This window comes from Peromyscus californicus, unplaced genomic scaffold, assembly GCF_007827085.1.
Source record: "Peromyscus californicus insignis strain IS unplaced genomic scaffold, ASM782708v3 Scaffold_21__1_contigs__length_65335640, whole genome shotgun sequence".
In the NCBI taxonomy this organism is placed as follows: Eukaryota; Metazoa; Chordata; class Mammalia; order Rodentia; family Cricetidae; genus Peromyscus; species Peromyscus californicus.
In genome coordinates, this window is record NW_026294514.1 from 12190242 (window position 1) to 12202409 (window position 12168).

The following is a 12168-nucleotide window of genomic DNA, read 5'->3' on the forward strand; positions in this document are numbered from 1 at the left end:
TAATCAAAAAACTCTCCTGCTGACAGAAGGATCAGAAAGTTAAGATCACCCTCAGCCATAAGGAGTTGGAGGCAAGCCAGGGCTCCATAAGACCCTGTCTCAGAGAAAAAAAGAAAAGTGCACTACCCTGAGATATACATCTCAAGAATTTCTAATGTGGTCCACACCAGAGGCCCCGGAGTGCAGAGGCTCTCATTTACTTCTTGCTGGCCTTGACCTTACTGAAGATGACCTTGAAGTGTGCTGTCCTGATGGGACAGCTGTCCTAACACAGAAAGTCCCCCTGTCTTCCTGAGCTCCGCTGATCTTTTCCCCAACAGTTTATGTCAGCATCGGCATCTTGTGTGAAATAAAACCGCTCATTGGGGAAAGTCCCTTGAGGGGCTGGTAAGATAGTTAGCAGGTAAAGCTCTGTATGTCTGTGTGCTATGGTACAGGGCTCCGGAGGCTTTGGCGGATAGAGCCAAGGTGCCTTCAGGGTGGGTGAAAGTAACTTCAGGAAGTATTACTAACTCTGGATGTGAGCTCCTGGAAAAGTTCCAGTCTCTTAGACCGTGAGAGATATTTTTTATCATAATACATTTGCCACAGGAATCTATTAAGGATACACTTCTTTTTTTTTTTTTTTTTTGGTTTTTCGAGACAGGGTTTCTCTGTGTAGTTTTGCGCCTTTCCTGGAACTCACTTGGTAGCCCAGGCTGGCCTCGAACTCACAGAGATCCGCCTGGCTCTGCCTCCCGAGTGCTGGGATTAAAGGCGTGCGCCACCACCACCCGGCAAGGATACACTTCTAAAGGCACATGGCCTGTTACATGTAATTCTACATGCAACTTACATGAGTATTGCATGCTTCACTAGCATCTAAAATCTCTACCCAGAGCTCTGAGTTTTAGTAATGTAATGTGCCGTCAATCCCCTTGGGACACTCTGAAGTGCCTCTGTACCTGCACAAGTGGCTAGATTTAGTAACGCCTGGGTATGTGTGGGGGTCCAGCCTTCCTCTTGGCTGATACGTTTCTCTCATTTGCTAATTTTGCATCCTTTGCATAGGCCTTTCAGACGCTACTATCTATCAGATTGTCTTGCCTCCCCTTCCTGTCCGGATTTTTTTTTTCACATTTATGTATGTATGTGCATGCTTGTAGTGGCCATCCTTTACCCACTGGACCATCTCTTCAGTCCAGAGTCCAGTTTTTACTGGGGGTCAGTGACACAGGCAAGAAATTACTCTCATAGCTGACCTTGCTCCAGAGATGATACCAGGCGGGGTATACCAAAGCCTGAGGAGTCCTCTCCCAGGAACTGCAAAGGCCAAACCTCTCTTTGGAATCGTAGGATTTGGATAGCCCAGACCTGCTGAGTTGATCCTTATTGCACAACACTGGTGATGAGGAACTCTAGGCTACAATTTCCATGAATTTAATTGATGGCAACCAGCACAGACGACTAAACAAGAGACTGGCCCCAGACATTATCTAAGAAGTGGACTCTAAGTACACATGACGCTGGCCTTGACCTCTTAGTGAATGTGTTGCTCTGAGCAGCGTTATCAAGAGCCAGCCAAGCCCAGAACAGAGACAAGAGGAGAAGGTGGAGAGTTATCCCCCAAGATCAGTGTAAAGCCATTGAAGTCCCAGACTAAGAAAGGAAACACTCTTAGCACAAGAAACTAGGAAGGAAGTTAGACCAGACTGAATATTGAGCGACACCCTAGGACAAAAGGCAGCCTAGGGGTCCAGATTGTTTGTTTGGATTGATTCAAATTGATTTTAATTTTTTTTTTCAATTACATTTTTTTTTTTAATTCTTGGGTGTGGGTGGAAGTCTGTTATGTGACATTTTGATCGCATTCAGACAATAAAGTTTGCTTTGAGTCAGAGGGCGGAGCTAGCCACTAGCTGACCAAAATTAACCATAGAGGTTTTGGAGGACAGGACAGATAGGAGTCAGGAAGTAGTAAGGCGGGGCTTAGAGAAGAGCTCAGTCATTTTTGGATAGAGAAACGTAAGAGATAGGAGGCCACTGGTGGCTCTGCTGCTTCTCTGGTCTTGCAGGTTCTTACCCTGGTATCTGACACCCCATATTTTATTGATAAAGAATAATTAGATAGCCGTGTGGTGGTGGTGCACACCTTTAATTCCAGCACTCGGGAGACTGAGTTTGAGACCAGCCTGATCTACAGAGGGAGTTCCAGGATAGCCCTGACTGTTTCACAGAGAAACCCTGTCTTGAAAAGAAGGAAAAAAAAAAAAAGAATAATTAGATAAATGCGTCAGAAGTCAGAGGACAACTTGGCGGAATCAGCTCTCTCCTTCCACCGTGTGCCTGGGAAATCAAACTCAGGTTGTCAAGATTGGCAGCAAGTGCCTTTATCCACCAAGCCGCCTTGCCAGTTGGTGGTTTTCAGACAAGGTCTCATTATGTAGTCCCGACTGGCCTGGAACTCACTTTGTAATATGGAGGCTGGCCTCGAACTTGCGATGACCCCTCTCGCTTCTGCATCCCAAGGGTTGGATCACCAGCTGTGTCACCACACCCAGCCAAGAATTGAATTTTTGGGGGGGGGGATTGGGAGACAGGGTTTCTCTGTGTAGCTTTGGAGCCTGTCCTGGATCTCACTCTGTAGGCCAGGCTGGTCTCGAACTCACAGATCTGCCTGCCTCTGCCTCCTGAGTGCTGGGATTAAAGGCATGTGCCACCACGGCCCAGCAACCCAGCCTGTTTTTGTTTGTTTTGTTTTGTTTGTGGTCTAAGATTGAAGCCAAAGATCCACACACTCTACCTCTGAGCTACGTTGCCAATATGAATAGTAAAATAAAATGCTTTTGGAAATCTTTACAACTTTCCATTACTGGGATTTTTTTTTTTTTTTAGACAAGGTTTCTCTGTGTAGCTTTGGAGCCTATCCTGAAACTTACTCTGTAGACCAGGCTGGCCTTGAACGCACAGAGATCTGCCTGGCTCTGCCTCTTGAGTGCTGGGATTAGAGGTGTGCACCACCACCCAGCACTTTTTTTTTTTAATTATCACATTTTTTTGTTGTTTTTTTGTTTGTTTGTTTGTTTTTTCGAGGTAGGGTTTCTCTGTGTAGTTTTGATGCCTGTCCTGGAACTTGCGCTGTAGACCAGGCTGGCCTCGAACTCACAGAGATCCGGCTGGCTCTGCCTCCCAAGTTCTGGGACTTAAGGCGTGCACCACCGCCGCCCTAAATTTTTATTTTTAACACCTTTGTAGGTCAGGGATGTAGCTCAGAGATAGAGCACAGGCTTAGGTTGCGCAAGTCTCTGGGTTTTATCCTCAGCACCAAAAACTGAATTTAAAATGGACCTAAAGGTCAGCCTTCAAACAAAAACATGAGCACGGGACAGGTAATGAATGTGTTTGCAGCCCCGAGGCCAAAGCTAAGAGGATGATTTCTCAGAGGAGATCGCTATCAAGACTACAGGGAAGACGAAGGAAACCAGGAAACCTGTAGTAAAGAGAGCTTGGGATTTAACTAGCAAGAGCACACACCATCCACGCGTGCCTGATGCTGCAGACAGAGCACACACCATCCTGTGCCTGATGCTGCAGACAGAGCACACACCATCCTGTGCCTGATGCTGCAGACAGGGCACACATCATCCTGTGCCTGATGCTGCAGACAGGGCACACACCATCCTGTGCCTGATGCTGCAGACAGGGCACACACCATCCTGTGCCTGATGCTGCAGACAGAGCACACACCATCCTGTGCCTGATGCTGCAGACAGAGCACACATCATCCTGTGCCTGATGCTGCAGACAGGGCACACATCATCCTGTGCCTGATGCTGCAGACAGGGCACACACCATCCTGTGCCTGATGCTGCAGACAGAGCACACACCATCCTGTGCTGATGCTGCAGACAGAGCACACACCATCCTGTGCCTGATGCTGCAGACAGAGCACATACCATCCTGTTCCTGATGCTGCAGACAGCACACATCATCCTGTGCCTGATGCCGCAGACAGGGCTGTCTCCACAACAGTGGGAAAGAGCATCCACACCCAGTCACATTCTCTTCTCATGTCCCCTCCCCACATACATTCCAAGGGTCTGCAATTCTTCAGGAACTCGTTCTTGGAGAGTAAAAAAGATAGGTGACTCATGGACATGTCCTGTTACTTAACACTATAGGAGAGATTACAACATCAATCCATCAGCTTCTTCTTCTTCTTTTGACAGTGCAATATGTGGGCTCTGCTGGCTTCAACCTGGACATCCTTCTCCTTCAATTTCCTGAGTGTTGAGATTATATGCACGAGCCCCACACCTAACAGTGCTACACTGTCTGTCTTTTAAAAGTTAATCCCGGCACTCAGGAGGCAGAGGCAGGCAGATTTCTGAGTTTGAGGCCAGCATGAATTCTAATTGGTCTTTTTTTTTTTTTTTTTTTTTTTTTTTGGTTTTTCGAGACAAGGTTTCTCTGTGTAGCTTTGCGCCTTTCCTGGAACTCACTCGGTAGCCCAGGCTGGCCTCGAACTCACAGAGATCCGCCTGCCTCTGCCTCCCGAGTGCTGGGATTAAAGGTGTGCGCCAACACCGCCCGGCTCCCTGCCTTCTCTTATGAGAAGTTTTTGAAAGCTTAAGATTTAATACAGCCAGGCATGGTGGTCCTCGCCATTAATCCCAGCACTCAGGAGGCAGAGGCAGGCAGATCTCTGTGGGTTCCAGGCCAGCCTGATCTCTATAGAGAGTTTCAGGCCAGCCACAAGCATATAGTGAGAACCTGTCTCGAATAAATAAATAAATAAATAAATAAATAAATAAATAATTAGATAGATAGATAGATAGATAAATAAATAAATATAAATAAAGATTTGGTATGATTTCTCTGGTCAAATATTGTAGTAGTATATGCATTCCAGTACACGTGTTACATTTTGCTCTTTTATTATTTTTTTTTCCTTAGATCCCAAGAGATGACCCGAAGACATTTAAACCTTGGTCTATACCTATAGCTTAAGCTGCTGTCGTTTCCTGAGAGGTAAGATCATTAAATTAAATGATAATCACTCCAAGAAAGAGAAAAGGGGTTTTCAGACTATGTTCCATGGAACCTGAGATTGACGCAAGTGTTCAATCAAATCACGGTCTCTCAGCCGACAAAATTTTAAGTTGCCACATTAAGCCTTCATGGCTTTGAACAATGAGGATGCCTGTCAGGAGATTATAGCCAACACAGCAGTTTTTCTTTTCCTTTTTAAATAAATTAAAAAATGAGAAGGTAGTAGATCAAGACATTTTAAATATTCTGGTCTCTGATTTGTGCAAGATACTTGGAACTTAAGTGCAAAGCGAAAGCCAGACCGTCTGGTTTCTGCCATTCAGACTGACTGCTGTCGTCTAGAGGAGTCACCTGTTTGGATCTGGGGGGTGGGTCCAGCTCCTTCAATTTTGTGCTGCCTCCCAAAGGCTTTGGAGAGTGAGTAGCACTGAGGTTCCCAGACATGAAGTACGTTGTCATCGTCAGAAAACCAAACTCTGGGGGGGGGGGGCTGAGGAGATCGTGGGTAAGATGCTTGCTATACAAGCATAAAAATCCGAGTTCAAATCCCTAGCACCCACGTAAAAGTGGTGGCATCTATAAACTTAATGGCAAACTCTGTGTTCAGTGACAGATCCTGTTGGGGGGAAAAAATGAGGTCAGAGTGCTAGAGAGATGGGTCAGTGGTTAAGAACACTGACTGCTCTTTCTTTTTGAGACAGGGTCTCATTGTGTATCCGTGGCTGGCCTGGAACTCATAGGGTTCTGCCTGCCTCTGCCTCCAGAGTGCTGGGATTAAAGTGTGCGCCACCATCCCAGCTCGCTTATTACACATACACACAGAGAGAGAGAGAGAGAGAGGGAGAGACAGAGACAGAGACAGAAAGACAGAGAGAGGGGGGGGGAAGGGGGCGGGGCTTAGAGCTTGGCAAGGTAGCTCTGACAGGCCTGATAACACATGGCTACCATCCTAGCACTTGGGATGTGAGGCAGTAGGATCAGGAGCTAGGCTGCATAGCAAGTTCGAGGACAGCCTGAGCCACATGAGACCCTGCCTCAAAAAGAAAAAGGGAGGAAAGAGGGAGAGAGGGAGGAGAGGAGAGAGATCTCAGTGGTTAAGAGTGTGTGTTACTCTCCCAGAGTTGACTTCCCAACCCTCAAAGCCTGTAACTCCAGCTCCAGGGGATAGGAAGCCTCTGGCCTCCACGGGCACATACATGCATATACAAACACCCATGCACAAACACGTAATCAAAATCAAACCTTGAAAGAAAGAGAGAGAGCACCAGAGAACGGTGTCATCAACTTCTGTGATGTCTTGAAAGTTAGAACCGTCCACAGATGGCAAGACAGACGCAGAAAAAAGGACCTGGGGTTGGAGATGTAGCTCAGTGGCGAAGTGCTTCGTTAGGCAGGGGGTCACTCTCCAGCACAAAGAGAGAAGGGGTGGGGGGTGAAGAGAGGAACAAAATAAAAATAGAACCAACCCCTCTCCACTTTACCATTTACACCTATTTTTGTGTCAGGATTTTTTTTTTTTCATGCTGTGCAATTAAAACAAAGTTTAGTTGTGTGTGAATTTCATTCTTAGTATCTCTCACCTATAATCTCAACTCTCTAAATTCCTCAAAGTAGCTCCTGTGTTTGCTTTATAAGCAAACGTTAAACGCTGACTTTGTACCTCTCTCTGGGTGTGGCTTGTAATCCCGGCACGTGGAAGATGGGAGCAAGAGGATCTGGAGTTCAAGACCAGCGTCAGCAGCATATTGAGTTCCAGGCCAGCCGGAGCTACACGAGACCCTGTCTCTAAAAACAGAGTTGGCAGCTGGGTGGTGGTGGTGCACGCCTTTAATCCCAGCATTGGGCGGGGGGCAAAGCCAGGCAGATCTCTGTGAGTTCGAGGCCAGCCTGGTCTACAGAGCAAGATCCGGGACAGGCACCAAAACTACACGGAGAAATCCTGTCTCAAAAACAAAACAAAACAAACAAACAAAAAACAGAGTTGGCAAGATGGCTCAGTTTGGTGAGCAAGGGCCCTTGTTACATGAGTTCAGTCCCCAGGACATTCTTGATAGGAAAGAACAGACTTCATCAGATTGAACCAATGCCCAAAAGTTGTTCTCTCACATCAAAAGCAGATTGTCAGGCTAGGTGACCTCCACCACCTGAGGGACCTCACCAGCTCACCTCCACCAGCTCACCTCACCAGCTCACCTCACCAGCTCACCTCACCAGCTCACCTCCACCAGCTGTGCCATCCCACCAGCTCACCTCACCAGCTCACCTCACCAGCTCACCTCCACCAGCTCACCTCCACCAGCTGTGCCATCCCACCAGCTCACCTCACCAGCTCACCTCACCAGCTCACCTCACCAGTTCACCTCCACCAGCTCACCTCCACCAGCTCACCTCACCAGCTCACCTCACCAGCTCACCTCACCAGCTCACCTCACTAGCTCACCTCACTGGCTCACCTCCACCAGCTAACCCCCACCAGCTCACCTCACCAGCTCACCTCACCAGCTTACCTCATTAGCTCACCTCACCAGCTCACCTCCACCAGCTCACCTTCACCAGCTCACCTCCCCAGCTCACCTCCACCAGCTCACCTCCACCACTCCCCACTTTTTTTGTAGACAGGGTCTCATGTAGTAGCCCAGATTGGCCTTGAACTCCAGATCCTCTGGCCTCCAAGAATCCTTTTTAACTTGGGGGAGTTCTGTTTCTAACTATTCTCTTTTTTCCCCCCTCAGATATTTCCGTACTCAAGCGAAAAGACGGCTTCATCGTAACTGGACTCCAAATTGATATTCCTATACTATTGGGTGGGAGGGAGGGGTGAGTCATATCACAAAGTCTAGAACCATTATTCAAATCTAACTACATTAGCAAGATAAATCATTTCTTACAAATCATTCACTTAGTGTCCTTAGCCTCGAGGCCACCAGACAAGCACAGCCGCGCTCTCGAAGCATGTTTAATGATTTGCCTCTAAAAAAAAAACTGAGTAAATGTTGCTGCGGAAGGACCAAAGAGGAGACCCCGTGTGCAGACGCCATCTTTGCCTGAAAAACTCTCCCAACAGATAAACATGGCATTCCTTTATCCAGGGATGCTTTGGATGCAGGAGACACTGAGCCCCAGCAGGGCATAGTTTCTGTGAGGTTTGGATTTCTTTTCACCAGGGATGGGCTGTTGTGGGTCTGTGTACGTGCATTTAACAGAAGAGAAGTGGTGTTTTGTGTTAGATGACTATTCAGCACATGAGCATTCCCTTTGAAATTTGAAGGGGAAAAACAATATACAGACTTTTGAATGCAGTATCACAAAATGTTTTGCTTTTATTTATTTCTGTGGGCTTTTTGTGGAGGAGATTGTTTGTTTTGTTCTTTGTGTTTTGTTTTACTTTCTATGAAAAACATCTGCTATGACATCAGAGCTTCAGAAATACTGGATGACTCGGTTTCCCATGCACTGAAATAGGTAACAGGGTGAGTGAATCATAAATTGTAATCAACCTCGAGCTGAGCTGGGGTTTCAGATATTTAGGAGTTAAAATGTAGGTTGGTGATGGAGGGTTTGCCTAGTATGTCCTACATCAGTCCTGAGTTTGATCCCCAGCACAACAAAAACTAAAAACAATAAATGATAGAATATGCAGGGTCCATGGAAGTCCAGTCTGGGTTTTAAGAGCTTTCAAAGGAGGAGAAACCAGCATATAAATTGACCAGAAAGTCGAGGAGAAAGCCAGCAGTCAGGGTTCATATGTCCTAGTGGATGGTCTAGAAGTGGGCGGAGAAGGTGAGGTTGAGCTGAGAGCAGAAGGTAACTGGTGAGTGGTGCATGATGGGAAGCCCAGGGGTCCCGGAGTCAGCTCATGTCACTTAGGGACACAGATGCATTGGCTTGCAGGGACCAGAGCACAGCTGTCCACAGGTCCATCTGCTGACTTTAGAGGTTCCCCGGCCACAGGATTCCCATGGAGAAAGCGAGCAGAGGAACAGAAGACAGACTCTGGAGCAGAAGGCAGAGGCAGGACAAGCTAAGGCACGAGGGCAGAAGGGCCAGCGAGCTTTCCGGAGGTGGCTGAGGTAGAAATTTGAAATTAATAAAACAAATCTAAGCTCTCTTGAAAACAAATTCCTTAGCTGAACAATAACAAAAATTTGCTTTATCATTTGTATTATTTTTAAATGGTTATCCATATAGTTGAGTTTTTTGGTTTTTTATTTTTTAATTTGGTTTCTTGGGGATAAGGGTAGTTACTGGAAATGTATTTTCTTTGGTAGTCCTTCTAAACACCAAAATGAGTGGGGTCTTGCATACAAATTACTCCTGTAAATTGATGTACTAGAATCTGGAGAGTATAAATCTTAATAAAGTCCTGTTTTAAATCACATTTGATTCAAGGCCAGCCTGGTCTACATAGTGAGTTCCAGGTCAGTCAGGGCTATTTCATGAGACTGTGTCTCAAAAAAGAAAAAAAAAAATCACATTTGAAGTCATATACTTGAAACTTGTTCTCTGGGTTTCTCAGCAGCCTGGGGCCTGAGCTGAGATACAGCCACACACAGCAGCCCAAGCTTTCTTTCCGAAGACCTCAGCTCAGGGGAAGCTAAGGTTCTTGATTTTGCTTCAGAAAACAATTCAGGAGGAACAGGATGAACCAGAGTAGGAGTTTATTAAGAGGTTCTCTTTTTCATTTATTTTTACTTTATATGTATGAGTGCTTTGTCTTTGTGTATTTCTGTGTACTGCATGCATGCCTACCACCTTTGGGATTCAGGAGAAAGCACTGGATCCCCTGGAACTGGAACTACAAATGTTGTGAGCCACTGTGTGGGTGCTGGGAACCCAACCTGGGTCCTCTAAAAGCAACAAGTGCTTTTAGCCACTGAACAACCTCTCCAGCCCCTACCTTTTACTCTTTGTACCATCAGAAATAACTCATCCCAAATACCCATCTAGTTTTGTCAAGATCAGAGTTACCCTCAGAATGACCAAATGACACAATGTTGGAGAAAATCTAAAAAAAGAAAAAAGTACTGGACCAGCAAGACGGCTCAGTGAATAAAGGCTGCCGAGCCTGAGGAACTTTCCCTGGGTCCCTCATGAAGGAGAGAACCAACCCACGTTTTCCTCTGATCTCCACACATGTGCTGTGGCACACAACACCACAGACAATTAGTAAAGACTTTTTTTAAAGTACCTAATTTCTGCCCCTGTTCTGTTTTGATTTTTTTTGAGTCAGGGTCTCACTATGTAGCCCTGACTGTCCTGGAACTCACTACGTAGACCAGGCTGCTGGAAGTCACAGAGATCCACCTGCCTCTACTTCCCAAGTGCTTGGATTAAGATCGTGCGCCAGCCTTTAATCTCAGCACTCGGGAGGCAGAGGCAGGCGGATCTTTGTGAGTTCGAGGCCAGCCTGGTCTACAGAGCGAGATCCAGGACAGGCACAAAGCTACACAGAGAAACCCTATCTCGGAAAAAAAAAAAAAAAAAAAAAGATCGTGCGCCACCACACGCTGCTTGCCCCTGTTTTAAGATTTGCGATTTCCCTTTTCTCTGTTTAGGTGATGTTACCCTCTTTCCTACCCTCGGCAGCAACTTGATGCCTATGCTAATTAACTGGAATTAATTCGGGAGAGGGGGTTGACTCTTTTAAACAAGTTTTACTGTGTAGTTCAGGCTGGCTTAGAACTTGTGGCACTCCTCCATCAGCCTTCTGGGTACTGAGGTTGCAAGCCTCATTCAGCTGAGAGGAACTGTGATTCCTCTCTCTGTCTCAGCAGGCTCTCAGGAAACCCAGGCTCGCCTTGAACTTGTTCTGTAGCTGGAAATACCTAGAGCTTCTGATCCTCCCGAGTGCTGGGATTACAGACATGAACCAGTGCACTCCAGTCTTGCGTGGTGCCAAGGGTCAAACCCAAGGTTTCCTGCATTCTAGGCAAGAACTCTTTCTCTTGAGATGTCTCTGCAGCCTGGAACTGTAACTCATCTTGAGCTCTATGGGTCCTCCTTCTTCGCTTCCCCAGACCTGGGAACATGGGGACATTTGCACTCTTGTCTTCCTGAGTTTAGGTTATCTGAGAGGGTTTCCTCTGACAAGAGAAAACAGCCAGCTCCCAGCTCCATTCCAGAAGAGCAAAAATGAATACTTGATCCATCTTACATAATTGGGTAAATAGCACAAAAGATACGGTGTCCAGTTCTTAAGATGCCAAGAAGTCAAAGCTACTTGGCAGAAATAGCTGGAGACAGAAAATGAAGTTCTCCTCATACACCCTGGGAAGTCAGTGCCACAGTCTCTGAAGACAAAACGGTAGCTCCCTTCCCTTGCGGCCACCACGGCGCGGCTCTCCTGGTCTGTCACTTCATTTCTGATGTCAGCGTCTAGCTAGCTGGCCTTGCTCCAAAACATTCCGCACATAGCTGCCTGGCTAGCCTCTCTCAACACCTGTAGCCACCCACACCTGTTGCCACTGGGTAAAAGGGAATCGGCAGGGGTGACTTTGTCCAAAGGAGCTGTCCTGTCCTATGTGGTCACCCAACACAGACGGCCACCCCAAAGTGAGTCCTTTTCCCCCAAAGAGGAGACAAGTGAAGTCACCCGTGCGCCACCCTACATGTTCCAGTCAGGCCGTTGGGAAAGGGCTGGGGTGAGCGGGGGCCAGAGACTCTCTCCTGGCAGTTTGGCTCTTGAGCGAGGTGCACAAGGCTAAAGGGCAGTGGTTCAGAGGAGACTTCGCAGTTCCTGCTCATGAGTGACTCTCGTGACCTCTTCCCCTCGGGCCCGCGTTCATTCCCCGCAGCTGTCTGCCGCACCAACGACCGTGTGCTGGGCGGCTTACGCCTTCCTTCCTCCACGGCTCTAGGGGCTGGAAGGCTGCTCCCACATGGTCAGAGAGACCGTGGGGTCCCAGGAAGGAAGCGTCCTCCCCAGCCTCTCCTGGTGGCTCCTAGTGCTCCTTGGCTTTCTTTTCTTGGGGTTGCATCACCAGTCTCTGTGGCCATTCCTACACGACCTTCCCAGGGTGCCTGTGTGCAATTTCCCCTCCCCTTTCTCATAAAAATGGCAGTCCTTGGACTTATGGCCCATCCTTGGATGACCTCAGCTTGACTCTACCTGCCAAGACCTGATTTCTGAATAAGGTC

General features: G+C 47.3%; 1 protein-coding gene across 1 annotated transcript in view; it reads left to right on the forward strand.

Moving 5' to 3' along the window:
- LOC128117550 (aldehyde oxidase 2) overlaps nucleotides 1-9409 on the forward strand; it is a 106330-nt gene extending 96921 nt beyond the window's left edge. Inside the window, exons 35-36 of the mRNA XM_052749522.1 lie at nucleotides 4936-5010; nucleotides 7764-9409. Coding sequence (XP_052605482.1) covers nucleotides 4936-4989 — 54 coding nt within the window. The 3' untranslated portion in view covers nucleotides 4990-5010; nucleotides 7764-9409. The remainder of the gene's footprint in view (nucleotides 1-4935; nucleotides 5011-7763) is intronic.
- The last annotated feature ends 2759 nt before the right edge of the window (nucleotides 9410-12168 follow it).